Source organism: Pyrus communis, chromosome 2, assembly GCF_963583255.1.
Source record: "Pyrus communis chromosome 2, drPyrComm1.1, whole genome shotgun sequence".
NCBI lineage: Eukaryota > Viridiplantae > Streptophyta > Magnoliopsida > Rosales > Rosaceae > Pyrus > Pyrus communis.
The window spans coordinates 16,935,913-16,952,046 of NC_084804.1; the positions used below are offsets into that span (position 1 = coordinate 16,935,913).

The 16,134-nt window shown below is 36.7% G+C and overlaps 1 protein-coding gene across 1 annotated transcript; it reads right to left on the reverse strand.

Moving 5' to 3' along the window:
* Positions 1-2,585: 2,585 nt before the first annotated feature.
* Positions 2,586-15,359, reverse strand: LOC137725018 (transportin-1-like). Its single transcript, XM_068463632.1, has 29 exons — positions 15,020-15,359; positions 14,199-14,486; positions 13,386-13,475; positions 13,175-13,252; positions 13,007-13,087; positions 12,710-12,760; positions 11,644-11,729; positions 10,743-10,809; positions 10,584-10,640; positions 10,463-10,492; positions 10,314-10,373; positions 10,057-10,170; positions 9,242-9,355; positions 8,489-8,587; positions 8,102-8,227; positions 7,945-8,019; positions 7,761-7,832; positions 7,562-7,672; positions 6,931-7,026; positions 5,896-6,003; positions 5,451-5,552; positions 5,165-5,227; positions 5,010-5,084; positions 4,337-4,408; positions 4,120-4,244; positions 3,795-3,846; positions 3,635-3,703; positions 3,484-3,543; positions 2,586-3,288 (listed from the first exon to the last, which is right to left on the reverse strand). Exons 1-29 carry the CDS (start codon positions 15,203-15,205, stop codon positions 3,199-3,201), a joined length of 2,697 nt encoding a protein of 898 aa, XP_068319733.1. The 5' UTR covers positions 15,206-15,359; the 3' UTR covers positions 2,586-3,198.
* Positions 15,360-16,134: the final 775 nt, after the last annotated feature.

Here is a 16,134-nt window from a genome sequence, read left to right on the forward strand (position 1 = left end):
AGCAGGTTTACAGCATATGGCCAAGAACTTGAAGCATAGTTGCAACGTCACTGGCCTCGTCAAATTTTACTTGAATAAATAATTAAAATTTGTTATTTTGTTTCGTTTCGTGTCGGATTAACTTAAAAATTTTACAGGCCCACTGCTTACTCTTCTCACGCAGTCCACGTCTTCTCTCCTCTCAGCCCCTCACAAACTCTTTCGTCGGCGGTTTCTGCTGCGACTTAGGAGCAGCTGCTCCTCACAGAATCCGACAATTGACCCCGTGTCCACCTCTCATCGCCGCCGAAAGCAACATCGAGCCGTTGCAGGCGGAGGAACGCCATCATACGAGCCACGGAGCACGCTGCAGCTGGTAGTTTTACTTTTCTGATTTATACGAATTTGTTTGTTTGTTTGATGAGAAAGTGGCGGCTGTTGTGCTCGGGTCACTATCCCTGGACTCTCCTTTCTCTTGGATATATATGGTGGGAAATTTTACTGAACGTACATTTTCCATTCTTTCTTCCGTAGTATAGGGTTGGTTCATCGTTCCAGTCATGCTAAACTACCGTTTGGAATGAGACAGTATAATGGGGCCAAAATCGATTACTGCAACTCCGTTTCAGTAACATCCACAAGGGTGATTTTATCTTCTTTTCGGAATGTATGCTCTGTGTTCAATTATCTTGCGGATGCTCGCATATTGAGGATAGAGCTTTGTTATTGCAGATTGTTAGAGGAGGAAGAGGGGTTCAATAGTTGCGTGCTCATCGTGTTGGCACCATATGCGCTGCATCTGTGGGAAGGGATCATCGTCGATTGAGAATTGATGACGATTCACCTCAGGAGCCCTACTTTTTAAGTCTTGTCCAAGAAGCAGTGTGGTAATTCGCCTCAGACTCGGATCATAGATTTGTCAGTAGCCCTTGATAACTAGGAGCACAAATTGGTGGTCTTGCAAAAGAATTAGTATTATCTTATGTGATAAACAAAACGTTGCAATTATCATTAATTGGCCGGGGTTGAGATCGTTATTCGTTTTTCTGATTGAGCAGCCTAGTCAGCTGAAGTACATCGAATGTCCAGGCTTCCATAGCACGGTATGCGCAAGACAAAACTACACTCGGAAGATGTAGAATTGTGAATTCTACGTTGTGACTTTGCAATGTATTAAGTCAACCAGTGAACACTTGCTTGTCCATCTTTCATTGAGTTCAAAAGTGATTACAAATTTCTGGTATTGCAAATTTGAGGTTGTTTTATGATTTCATGCAGGTTAAGACTGCTACACTTGCTCTTGTTCTTGTGGCGCTACTCATCGTGGCACTTTGATCAACGGACTCTGCCCTCAGCTATTTGTTGTCTTTGATTCTCAGGCGAACCCCCTACTCAAATAATATTACCAGAAGTAGGACCAAGCATCAATACCAGAATTATGACCGAGCTCATCTGTTGGAGACGCTACATTACACATTCCATTGGACCATTGCCCCTTTGGTATGTTTTTATCGAATGAACACACCAAATGATGCGAGTGTACCTTGTTCTTTTAGCAGTTAGAGATATTTATCAAACAAGATAGACCTTCACTGTTGTTCTATGTATGCTTGCCGTCTAGTTGCAATGAAGAGTGGATCCGCATGGTCCCAAATGAATTGGTTTATTCGAAAAAAGTCTTGTTCTTTGAAAGATCTATCTCGTGTCTGGTACTGCACGGTTCCACCTTGCAATAACTCCAAATCATTCTCTTGAAGCCCATCCTCTTCATCATAAATGAAAACCCCGAACAAGCAATTTCAACCGGCCGATGACCCATTTGGTTTAGTGGTTAATTTCTCTTTATTTTTTTATTTTTCTTCTATGGATCTACCATCCATCCTCGCAATTTATTTTCTTCTTTTTTGGTTTTGAATTGGAGCTTCCCTCCAGAATTAGCTAGGTATTTACTTGGGCGACAAGTATGGATGGATTTACATGTTCTCTACTTTCCAATGATTCACTTTCTGGGGTTAAAGTCACATATGTACAATGAACTATTCTTCCTCTTAAAAAGAAAGACCTTATGTATTCTCTATGAAAAAGAGCTTTTGGTAATCCATATTCATCTTAAAACTTTTTCTGGACTAAACATCGCCAACAACACTTTTGGTTAAAAGTGCTTTTAGTTTAGAAATAGCATTTCCAAACAGGTCCTTCCTCACAATGCTTTCGTGAGCATTTAATTCGTAAGTTGAATTTCAATTACAAATTAGAGTGCTTTTGACCCAGATGTTATCAAGTTGTGAAATACATCTGTATCATGATTCCAAAAAGTGCTTTTATAACCCCTAAAGTCGCGAACATAGGTGTTTTTTTACAAAAAGATTTTCAAACGAATTCTAGTGTGCGCTTCACCAAAATTTGCATCACGGAAACCATAATCTAGACTCTTACCGTCGATACATTTTTCCTTGTACCATCCAAATACCTTGATGCTATTATAACACGTAAATTTAGAGGATGAAATGGAGGAAGACTACATGAACATGATCAATGTCAACAAGTAAACATCGCATGCTTTTTCTCCAAACAAAAAACACTCGATCAATTCGCAAGATAAACCGTTACAGAAAATTTCAGCATTCTCACGACTAGAGTATCACAGCTGCTTAACACAGCAAGAATTAAGTGTGTTCCATCCTCAGATATAAAGGTTTACAGCTTTTTGAAAAATATAAGAAACAACGCAAAACTTTAATGGAAAATTCTAATAGCTAAATGTGAAAACCCCGAAATCTGCGGGAATCACCGACACAATCCCTAACCACCAGAATCGTCGAATAATGCAAAACTCCAAATCTAACATGAAAATTCTATTAATCCATGACATGAACGATATGCTTCTTGCCTCTCTTTTAAATACAAGACAAAAAGAACAAACACACCTTCAAAGCTTGGAAAGCTGCACCCCTGTACACCATACTCGTCCACAGCCTAAGCTGCTTCATTTATCAAGCCATGTGCTGCACGGACCAATTCCAAGCTAACTTCAAGCTTCATTTGCGTCAACAACAAAGCTTTCCCAAAAAATATGGGACCGAAAATTTGGACTTCGCCTGTAAAACTCATGACCACAATGCAATGGTGATGCACAATGTTTGGACGCAAATACAAAGCTCCGATAAGCACATGGAGGGGAGAACCCACCGGTACAATACATCAGCTATGCGTACAATACTACACTTGGTATATTTTTGAAAGCTTTTCCTTCACTGGTGGCACCAAGGCAGACATACATTGGTCCCACGCTCCTCCATTCGTAAGCATCTGCCGGATTATTTATTTGAAACAAGTGAATCAAAATATGTTGGGCTTATTCTGCACCATGTATCTCAGAAAGAAAATTTCATCCCCATACGAAACTTGAATATTTTGGGCAAGGTTTCATATTGTTTGTGTTTATCTCTCTGAAAATTAAATAAATAAAAAATTCAATTTCATAATCTAAAAAGCAACACTAACCTGCTTATAACCATGCAACACCTGGTGAACTTCATTATGAAGCTCTTCGCTCCGTATTTCCTATGGAACATAACAAATCACGACTTTGAGCTTGTACAAAAACACGAACACTTGACTTGTACATCTAAGATGGGAATAGTAAGATTCTTACATGCCAACTTGCAATAGCATTGCACAGATAAATGAGTGAATTCAATGCTCCGGATGGATTGGTTCTAACCTGAAAAGTTAACAAAATCCAAGCTTAAGTGTAAATAGAAATTCATGTGGTACATATATGGAAAAGAAAAATTAGAAATGCAGATGCATACCAAAGCACAGAGACCTCGGAAGGCATCCTCCTTTTCTACATCATCACGTATCCTGTTACAAACACTTTTGCATCTCAGAAGCAGACCATTGTTATGACATAATACCTAAGCCCCTGCCAGACTTTTAAAGCAAAGTGGACAATATAGTTTCTCAAGCATTCATCTTCTCTCTTAACTTCGGTATGAGAAAGTATATTGTCCATTGCCCAATCGTCAAATTGGACAATATCCATTGCTTATAATAATCTATATTACGACTACTGATGCTTCTGCTGCAACTAGTCTGCTGTTATTAATATGCCATACGTAGATATATAGAACTTACATTGACAAAGCAATGCACCATCGTTGCATGAAATGCTCCATATGGGGAGCCACAAGCTCTGGACAGACCCACGCAAGCCTCCCAAGGGTGATAGCACTGTTTTCAATTAGTGACTTGTTCAGCTCCTGCTCAGCATCAATAGATTCAATTATAAGATGACACATCCTCCATGGTAGACTGGTAGTACTTATTGCAATTATAATGGAAAAGGAGTCACCTCTGCATGTTGAAGGATTTGAACTAAGCAAGAGATAACTGTCAGAACAATTGGAGAAATTTCCTGACGAACCTGAAATTCAAATTTACTTTCATGATAACATAATCAAGCAATTATAGTTAAACAATTAGGTAATGAACTAAGTAACAAGGAAGAAACATAAGAAGCCGACCGGATGACACGAACAGACACATGCATATGTGCGACTGCGTGTTGATAACAAAAGCTTCTTAGAACTTCAAAAATGTGTGTACAAAATCAGCTTGCTTATATTTAGAAAAGAACAGAGAATTGATAAAATCCCCACCATCTAGCATTACACCTAGAAAAATAAAGGACCATCGTGTGTTAATACACACAGCACTACTTACGTAGAACCATCTCTGCTTGCCTAAAATAGATATATACACAAAGCTGAAGAAATTTGTGCCTATTTACCAAAGCATGGGAATATGATGGCAGAAGCCATGACCTCCCATAGATGAGATTATGCACTTACAATGATCATCTAAAAAGAGTGCAATCAACCACAAATTTCAAGTCATTAATTTGCAAAAAATCTCAGCTGAAGCTTTACGATCTAAATCTAATGTCTACCCAACATCATGGCATGACTTTACAACCAGACTTTAATTGGTATTAGGAATGCTGCAGCATGAATGGGAATGTTTACCTTAACTGCTAATTCTCCAATGGCCCAACATGCATTGTTTGCAACTGAAACAGTTTCTTGCAGCTTAGGAGTATTCTGTACCACAATATATCAATTAATCATGAGTCATGACTGCCATAAGCAATAGTAACAAGTATCGGATAATTTTTCCATACCAGTTGCTTGGCTGCGATATCAAGAAATTCTGGCAAACGAGGTTGCAAGTGAACTGGGCATACCTACTCAAATCATGTAGACACGACGGTTAGGCATTAAAAAATACATTCACAGATAAATAAACAGCTTTAGTATCTTCCACTACATTAGCCTTGCAGCCTTGTGCTATCTAGTAGTTTCCTCCTCGGGAATTTACTAGATCTACGTTCTCAAATTATGCACACGGATGGGGCAGGAACCCAACCTGAAGGCTTTATATCATTGGTTAGATATATTCTCACTTACTCTTGCAAGATCCCCAAGTAGTGCAAATCCACTCTGCCGGACATCCGAAGCATCATCCGTGCAACATTGCAAAAGCAGGTCCCTCAAATTGCTTTGTGAAACCTTGAAGCAGCGCAAATAAGAAAACATGAAAAACCATTTCTATGTGCAAGCTATATGGTAGTTGAACAATGGAACAGGCTAAGGCATTAAAAGGGGCAGTAACATGGACAATAGAATAAGTGTGGATTCAATGTAATTTTCAAAGGAGAGGCTGCATTAGTTTTGAAACACTATAGAGAGGCCCGTGCACAAACCCTGGAAACGCATTAGGCCAATTCCCTTCTAGGAACCGAATATATAAATTCTGAAAAGAAGTAATTAAGGCAGAGAACCTTTATAATGACGTAAATACCCATTATCCCATATTTATTCTTGATAAATAAACAATGAGAAAGAAGAATACCAAACTCTCTATCCCACTGCCAAGACCTTCTGCAAGTCCAGAGAGCAGATCAAGAGAACAAACAATAAATTCTTTATCATACGGGACCCCGGAAGGTACAGGATTGATCTGCAAAAGAAGTCCAAAACATTTTCTCATACGAACTTGCAAGTTGAACCACCAATGTACATATTTTTCATAAATCAAGCATTCGTGTGGAAATATATTAAAGGCACCCAGAGGAGGGACTACATAAAAACTTAAACTAGTGAGACATTTACAAAGATCAAAGATATCTTTCTAAGGACCTTGTGTAGCAAGTGTTTTGAGTTAGTGTAATTTGATACTTGCTAGGGTTTGATAAAGGTTTTGCTTCGAACCTATCCTTCTCATTTTTAAAAGTTTATGTTTCCTACCACCACCTAAAGGAAAAAAAATGAAAAACCACTCATAATCATAATAGAGATACTCCAAATTCCAAAGGCGGATACAGAATGTAGTGAGACTTAAGAACATTTGGGGTTAGCACAGTTTCCAGATTGATTGATACTTCTCTGAATACTCAAATAACGTTATGAATTGCAAGATAAATATTATGCCTTTTAGTGGTCACATATGCATGACAAGCTATTTAGGAGTCAACATATACAAATTTCTCCAATTTCAAGAGATACAAATTAAGCTACGACTTGAAAGCAAGAACGCTATTACTCCCACCTTTGAACACTGTAAGAGGCAGTCTAGATATATATATATATATATATATTATAAAACAAATAACTATGGTCTGTATAATGTAACCATACAATTTATGAGACATTCCTCCTAGCCATCTCTCTCAAACTAAGAAAGGAACCCATTAAGATGGATATTTGACACCACTAAGGTGGCCTAGAAGTCACTTTTAGAAAGCACATGGTAGAAGTCAATAGATATAACGTCAACCTAGTATAAGAAACAGAAGTTATCTACATAAGAACCAGATATTTAAATATAGTGAAGGGGTCCATACTTATCACAAATAATTCACGTATAACCAAAAAATCAGGAATGAACCTTTGCCTGAACCTTTGAGAGTTGTTGGGACTCGATGATGCTTATGCATCTCTGAAATACAGGTTCAGCAAACTGAGAGAACCCAGCACCCAATGCCTGTAAATAAGTTAACAAATCAAGCTTTGTACCCACTAGATGTAACACATAAATGTTAATTTTTGAAATTAATGTTACTTCAGGCTGTTAGCTCATGGAGTACTCATTATTAAAATGAGAAAGATTTATACCTATGGACATATGTCCAAGGACAGGAGTAAAAATGAATATGGTGGCAGCAGTGTAGCATAATTCACAAATCTTTGTCAAATTATACATCAAAGGTACAGAAGACAATAACAAGAGTAACAATCAAATGCACTTCAGTTACTTCCAGGCAGATAATGTTCCTAGAACCAAGAGATTTGATCTTTTTTTTAGCCCAAGGGCGAAAAAGTTATTATTCATGGCACTGACATTTTAAACAAGTCATCCCTAATAATATTTTATATCCAAACTTCTTGATTCCATCTACTAACCACTGATAAAGAGTAATACAAAATACTTTCCTTTCGCTGTGCCTTGAAAATATACACATGTAGTGGGTTAAAAAAGCAATCAATTAAAAGACAACTAAAGAAACAGCGATAAGTACCTGTGATATAGAAGTAAAGCACTCTAGCAATGGAAACAGATCTTTATCTGAATTTGAAAGTTGTTGCCACTTTGCAATTAATGGTGGCATCAGAATTTCAAGATAAGTGGGCTGCAAAGCAATACTACAGTCAATTGGCACAATGTTTCACCACAATCACTTGCATTTGATAAACTTAATAACTCATCATTCAAAATACCTGATTCAACTCTCCCCCGACAGCATCTGCTAGAGTTCCAATAGCATCGTATACAATTCTGAGGTTCCTCCTCTGAATAACAATAATCAAATGTTATATATAATCAACTAAAGAATGGGAAAAATCAGTGTTTTATCTCTTCATGGTCAAATTGTAGAAACTCTGGTAAATGTCTGGAAGAAACCTGATATTTCCCAAAAGCACACATAAGGTGTTGTAAAATCATTTCCAAGCGTGGTGCCAACTCTTCTGCTGCCTCCTGCATGTTAAATAATCATTACTTAAAACCAGAAAAGTAATAGCTAAACAACATTATTGAACGAACTGGACCACATCTATACCTCTTCTAGTGTTGCAAAAGCAGAGCAAGCAGCTTCTTGCACCCGCTTGTTATTATCTAATATTCTTCTTAATAGACCCACAAGAACCTTGTCAAATTGCTCATAACCTTTTTGATGTCCGGCACCCTGAGACAGAAAAAAAAAATGGGTAAATGTCAAAGTGCAAGAACAATATTTACAATTAAGCAAAAAACTATAAGATTCATAAATATATATATACACACACACAGATAAAGAGATAATTTCAAACATAAAATTTCAACCATGAATTAGAGGAATAAATTGCAATGCATGAAAACCTGCAAAAGAAGTGCTTTTTCACATCACTAGAAATAGCAAAACTGAGAGAAATACCAGAACAAGAAAGTTAAAACATCATTTACATACCTGAACAATGAACTTGCTGAAACGAGAAAGTGTCCAACAAGAAATACTCCTTATAAGTGGAAACTTATCGTCCAAAAGGGGGATTAAAAATGCAATAATCTGCAGGAAATCAATTTGTATTTGAGCAGTTCAGTAATCAAGAACGCATACACAAAGAACAATCTAATAGGACATAAAGCTTTAGTTTTCATCTTATTTGGGTAAATATGCAGGTTGTATATTTGCTGAAATGTTTTCTCACTCACACTAGACAGTTTTCAAATTATCAATCTGGGCAATTGATAGGGTAGATTCTTATTTAAAAGTGTAGTCCAAATTCAGTGCAGCAATCTAGAATGCAAAATAGCAGGCATATCTAGAAAGAGAACATTGATCTCCATAGATAATAAATAACGATGACTACTCTTTTAAAATTTCAAAATCCTTTAAGCATGGAAAATGGATAAACAGGTGTGACTCGAAACTAATCTTCTCAAAGAAAGTGGTAGAAGGAAGCCAATGGAGAGCAAGCACACAAATGAAGAAAATCTCAAAAACAAAAACAAAAACCCCGAAAGAATAAGGAAAACTGGTCCAAAGCATCATTCTGTAAGTAACTAACAAGTCATAGCATCTGCTTCAACACTTTAAACAAAACTCTTGTTTCTATTAAGGTGTATTTTATAAGTGAATTTTCGTGCTGATTGAAGCTTATGATAATAAACATTTCTTTTTGTTCTAAACATAGAAAAAAATCGGGCCATAAGGTATTACCTCATTCAAATGAGGATAAAGACCACTAATGCAACCTTCAGCTATGGCACCTAGAGACAAAACAGCAGCTTCCCTTCCTTTCCAGGTTTCATCATCACTGGTGGCCAACTTGGCCTGCAAATGTTTGAGATGTTAAAACATGTATTTAAACAGGAGTACTCATTAGAAAAGTGAAAACAATTTTAGCTACCCCTTATTGAATAACTTACAAGGCAATGGATCTTACTATTAGTATTGACCTTTTTAAAATGGTATGATTCTACTAACTAATTCTGCTTCCTTCATTTCCATTTGAAGAAAAGCAGGACCAGATAGCCCTATTTTATACACGTCTATTTTCCAATATTATAACTAATTGGCAAGGTCAACCCATAAGGCAAATAGACAAGCTGTACAAGTACAATTCATTCTTGTTGCAAGTTGGCAATTCTATTCGAATATCTACTTAATCATCACCTGCCCAAATACAGCACACAAGTCCTGCCAGTGCATTTCACATTTAGAAACTTGGAGCATGCTGTTCACATTACTTCTCAAAGAAAGAACAGAGAAAAATAAACATGAATATGCATATATGACATAAGAAAACCAAAAGATTACTGGAACCTGCATTTTTTGGAGGGGAACTGAGTAACTTCCCAATTTAAAGATTTGTGTAATCCTCTAATGAAGAGAACCATCCAAATTATTTTCTAAATCATCTTCTTTAAGAAAAAAAAGGGTAGGTTGAGAAAAATAAAATCATTTTTATACCAATAAAAGAATAAAATCTTCACAAACAATTCTTTTACTTTAACGCCAAACAAATCTCTAACCTGAACAAACGGCATCAACGTTGGGAGAATCTCATCGCCAAACACATTTGACAGGATATCGAGAGCTGCTGCACTGCATTTGCGTAAATTCCATATACCAACAATATCATCATCCTGTCATTTAAGGATATAATAATCATTACCCTCATACCTAAACCCAACATAAAGTAGAAAATTTTGAGTCATATTTAATTGAGTCCAAGTAATCCAACAAATAATTTAAATAAGAAACAGCAAATAATGGTGTAGCAAATTACATCATCTTCCACGTTATCAGATCCATGAAGCCGTGATGAATGAAACCGAGGTTTGATATCCTGCAGTGCACATATCAGCTCCATAAATCAAGAGTACAAATTAAGATACCAAAACAATCATAAAACAACCAAAAAATGTCTGTATGAACCTGATCACGGTCTGGGACAGATCCATCCTCCTGCAATAATGAAGTGTTGCCAAATAAATATCAAACTACAACAAATGGCAGTTCAAAATCACCCAAAAACATAAATAAACCTAGAACTAACCTCAGCATCAGCAAGGGACTCATCGTCATCAGAATAAACCATGTTTGATAACAAAATCTGCAGAAGTTGTACCAGGTGTGTTAAAAAAGCATTCCAAAGACTCCATAGTAAGTATGGTTTATCACAACTTGATAAGGTTCAACAAAAAATTGGCTATACCGGAATTAGGCGTGGCAAAAACTCTATTAAGTTCTCAGGCGGTAACTGAGCTTCACAATATGCAGACCTGTGTCAAACCACTGAATGTCAAATGAAAATAATACACAATTGGGAGATGATGAATGAAGCCGTGATGAGTACATATCAACCACAAGAAGAGATCTTTCAAGTAATAATAACAATATATAAGCATGAAAAGTATCTCCAGGTTTTACAATAAACAAGAAATGGATACAGCTATTGGATTCAACATTTTGATAGTTGTGGAAAAGTAAGCCACAAGGTAGTCATAGCATGCTCTTCCATCATCACTCATTGAATTTCATCTCTGATCTGAAATGTGGTATTTTTACAAATATCACACATATCCATCACTCTTCTTCCTAGTAAAAAAACCTACCTCCTTAGCTCACCAACCACAATAGACCACCACATTCGATTCTCCACCACCCATACCATTTATCACCACTACCTCAGGCTAGTGTTGATATTAAGTATTAACAATTAGACAAGTTACGCGGAAGAAGCTTAATTAGAGGGAGTACAGAGGCATATAACTTGGTGTGTGAATCGATACTAAGTTGTGATGCTTGAAACCTAGTGTATATTGGTAATGACATCAATGTCATGCAAATGATACAATATTGTCAATTCTAATAGTAACTCTCATGTCTCTGTAGCAGAATTATTAGAGACACCAAAAGGCTTTGACACATACATTAAGACTAAATATAAAGCAGAATTATTAGTGACATGAAAAGGCTTGCAGACTTACATCAAGACTACATAAAAATCTAATGAACTGAGCCTAGCAATTAAACCAAATTTATTCACTTAATTTCAGAAATGTACCCAATGAATCATAGGCTAATGCTGAAAATGTTCAATTAGGAGAAAGTACCAAAATTCACAGGCTTCAAGAGCCACTTCTTCCTCAGTGTCCTTGTTGACTTGCAACATGTATTCAATTACATTCCTCAAATGTGGCTGCAGTACCAGGTAAGAGTCACTTCAAAGTATGACAAGGACAGTGGATGACAATAAGAAAACAATGATCAGAGAAATATGAGATAAAGATCAAAAGTACGATTATGTGTGTGTGCACGTGCATCTATGCATGTGTATCATATACAACAATGTATTAAAAGCGTGAGGCATGGGTGAGGCATCCGAGGGATAGCCCGGCCTAGGCGTGAGGCGAAGCCTCATGGACCTAAATTTTTTAATATATACACTGAGCGTACACATATATTATATTAAAAAAAATTATTAATCAATAATCACCTTGAGCACACACATATATTATAAATATATATACACACACATATATATACATATATTATATTATATATATATATATATATATATAATAGAGGATGAAATGCACAGTGAGCACACATATAACAATGCACGCAGATAGCACACACATCCATTATATAAAAATAAATAAAAATCAGAAAAAAAAAAAAGGTAGAGAGACGATAGTGAAAGGAAGAGGTATGAGGCAGTTAAAACCTACACAAAATTTGGGTTTGGGAGTATAAAAATAAAAAATAAAAAATAAAAAAGCCCCTTAGGCGCGCCTAGGCGGCTCCTGCAACGCCTTCCGCCCACTCCCTCAAAACAAAGGCGGCAACCCTCACGCCCAACCTCAGAGGACGACTAGGCGCACCTTGAGGTAAGTCTTTTAAAACATTGAAATACACACACATATATACATGCAAGTGTGTGTATGATGCGTTTGTCTGCATATATATGCACGCTACACATATATATGTATATAATTATGTACCGACCCAAAAGATAGCTTATATAAGTATTAATTAAGATGCCTGATAGAATGTGCATATAGGATTAATTCAATTTTGTTCTATACCATGTTAGACACAACATATGCATGTAGCACATAGACATAATTGAAATGACACAAACCAGGGGAAAACTATAATGACAGAGCAATATGTCACCTCCAAGAATGTCGGACGGACTTCAATTAGTTGGACAAATGCGGCACTAACCTGTTGAACAGAGAAAACAAAAAGCAGATGAGAACAAAGACAAACTATGAAAGCAACATTGTATATCCATTATAGGAGCGTTCTTTGATTGTAAGACTGAATAGCAAGCAATTAAATCGTAAATGGAAGTTAACTGTGAAGGGAAATCTTTTTATTTGAAATGTGGAACCACTAATTCAACTTCCATGCAATACCTTTAGCTTCAGAATCAACCTAGATAAGATAAATCAGTGCTTATGTACTCACCAATTTCCTCACTTCTGAAGACGGGTCATTAGCAAGGATAAACAAACCTTGAAGATATTGATCCATAGATGCATGCAACGCCTGAAATAGAATAGATACATAATTGCTCCCACCACCAATCATCAGAAAAAGGTTGAAAAGGTACCTAAAGGTTTGAGATATACTTACAGCTGGCATCAACATAATATATTGATTTACAGAACCCAAGGAAAGCTTTCTAAGTGATGCATGTGGCGATTGGAAAAACTGTGTAAAGGGAAGCCAGGTTCAGCCAACCAGGCCAAAAAGAAAAAAGATCATCAGTAAAAGTTCATAATATCAGTGCATAGAGAAAGGGGGAGGGAGAGGGTCTAACACAATACAGCACTCTTATTTTTACCTTAAGTAATCTTGGAAAGAAAACGTTGATGGGACGTTCAGGCAATCCAGGTACATCTGAATCAAGCAGTTGAGGTATATCCTCACAAATCTGTGATACATCACAACATCGACGTCGTAAAAATTAATAAGTTCTGATTGTGCCATTAGTATTAAGAGCTACGGTTAGGAACTACTATAGTTGTCACAATGTCTGTTCTTGTTAGGTGCTATCATAAGGTGATACCAAAATAACATAAATGGTCCCTATGAACGCCTTCACTGAATTTAATTTGGTAAGGGGTGAAGATAAAAAAACAGAGGGTTTGATGCACACAAAAAAGCTCGAACACAGAGTCTTTTCAAAACAACTGACAATAAGAAAGGATACTCTCTCATACCGCAAACAAATAGCCCTTTGTAGACTAAGAGCCGGATCCTATTGAAATCTATTCTCCCAGTGTGCAGTGGTTCAAGATAACAAAACCTTTTTATAGGGAAAATATTATAGCATTATAGCATTTAAATGACGGTCTGACTTTGTTTAAGTTAAATCACTTCTTGCAAGAAAGGCCAATTGAAAAACAAAAAGCTGTACTGTTGTTTCAGCTGGCAGAATTTTTTTCATCAAAACAGACAGCTACAAATGTATCAAGATATAAGCAACTCGCTGGAAAACATTTGATTATCCTTCACCCAATATTCTTAACCAATCATGAACTCATAGGCAGAGTTGATCACAGCAGAATAAAGAGAAAGGAACACAAATGTATCTCCAAAACAAGGGAACTTTGGGGAAATATGCATGGGAAATGAATATAATCATTGTGTTTACCTTGGATAATGCGTCCATAGCACCTTCCATGTGATTTAGGTCATTACTGTCTAAACAATTTACAAGAGCTTGCAATAGTTCAGGCCACCCCAAAATTCCCTCTAGCTGAACAACAACGGTTACAATGGTCCCAACTGTAGATCTGACGTGTCTGTCTGCTGCTCCTAAGCAAGGCAACAATTCCGATTTTATATATTGCTGGTATGCAGGAGCCATGGAAGTATAAGCATTTTTAAGATTATTCTTCAAAAGCAATCCCGCTGCCTGTCGAACCTCCACCGATTTACCCTATCCACAATTTACCCAAATTCAAAGTTCCATCAGCACATAGAAACCGAAAGTGTCATGCTATGTTAACCAACAACCACAAACACGAAATCACATTTTCTTCAAAACACATGTTAGCACGCATCAGGATTGTAAACTATCCAACTATTTAATCACAGCAAACAGTTTTTACATTAAAAAGGATTTGTGGACAAACATTCTTTAGTTTCCAAGGCTTTTCCGGTTTCACCAGCTGAAAACCACTCTCAAAATCAAGAGAACCGAAACCAAATACAATCAGAACAATCCAAATTGCGAAGCAAACATTCTAACCCCTACTGCTTCAGCACTCATATCTTCCATCAGACCCAAACTCACAATTCCCCCATTCACTCGAAAAACGACTATCGATTTCTAAGTATGCAATCCAATCAGACCAACATCCGTCCAAATCAAATAAAAAAATAAAATTGAAAAACAAAAACACAAACCCTACTGACTCAAATTGGAAATGAATACACAATTGGGGGGAAGTGGAGGGAGGAGGAGCATACCTCGGCACGTGCAAGAATGAACGCAAGGTAGTTGTTGAAATCGGGGAACTGAGAGTAGTGCTGGAGCTGCTGCCAAATCTGAGACTTGTCAGCGGAGGAAGCCGAATGCGAAATCTGCTGCTCCAGCAGCCCGCAGATCGCCGCGAACCCTTCTTCCTTGGGCTGCCACGGGCCGGTTGCCGCCATTGAAATGGAGACAGAAGGTTTTCGTTTTCTGCAAGCTGGATGTTGGAAGCGCACGCAGGCTTTGGGGGTTTTGAGCAGAGAGAAGACGAAAAGGGGATTTTAGGACAGCTTCGAGGGGTTTTGGTGGGCGGCGACGAGGCAAAGGTTATTGATCTCTGTTTAAACAATAATACACGAAATTATCATATAATTATATTAATTATATAATCACTCTTTTGAGTTCCTTTTTGCTGTTTTTCTTATGAACAAAAGTTCTCATTTTTTGCTTATTTAATATTCTTTGTTATTTTTTAGTTATTAATTCGACGGTTAAAAATAAAGAGGATTATATGAATGTTAAAAATAATGTGTGAAATTAACTTTTGGTTACTCATTTCGTCTGGAGTTCAAATTCTACTCTTTTCCTCAGTATAAATTAGTGTACGATATAACTTTAATAAAAAATAATATGAACATTACTCAGTTGAGAGTCATGAGACATAAAAAAATAATCGTTGTATTTGATTTTTTGTTTTCTTTTGTAGAAATTTTAAAGCGCCTAGCAGACAGTCTACAAACAATCAAATTTTGGTGCAATTTTTCATTTTGAATTACTCGTGTCGCCCATGCATCCGAAATTCCTTGTTAAAATCAGCTCTTCTTGGTTTATTAGAATTTAATGTAAATTATTTTATCATTTATAAAAATAAAAAAATAGTAGAGTCATCAAACATTTTCGCTCGAAAAGCTGATTCACTTCCATGACAACATGCTTGAAAGAAATTGCTAAAGGAGTAATGAGAGACACGATGTATAAAAAGCGAAACATTCTATCACAATGGTAGGCATTAAACAAAGTCCACTTTGCCCCAGAACTACATGTGGTCTTCCCATAAGCACAATCAATGATTCCATTGTTAAATAGATAAATATACATAAAAGTGAACAAA

What these genes read in the sequence shown, in the direction of transcription:
- LOC137725018 (XM_068463632.1), bottom strand. Translation starts at nt 15,205, where the DNA reads ATGGCGGCAACCGGCCCGTGGCAGCCCAAGGAAGAAGGGTTCGCGGCG. An exon ending in TCATTCTTGCACGTGCCGAG is followed by an intron (nt 14,487 to 15,019) that starts GTATGCTCCTCC and finishes AATTGTGGATAG; the next exon opens with GGTAAATCGGTGGAGGTTCG. An exon ending in TTGGAGAATTAGCAGTTAAG is followed by an intron (nt 4,409 to 5,009) that starts GTAAACATTCCC and finishes TTTGAATTTCAG; the next exon opens with GTTCGTCAGGAAATTTCTCC.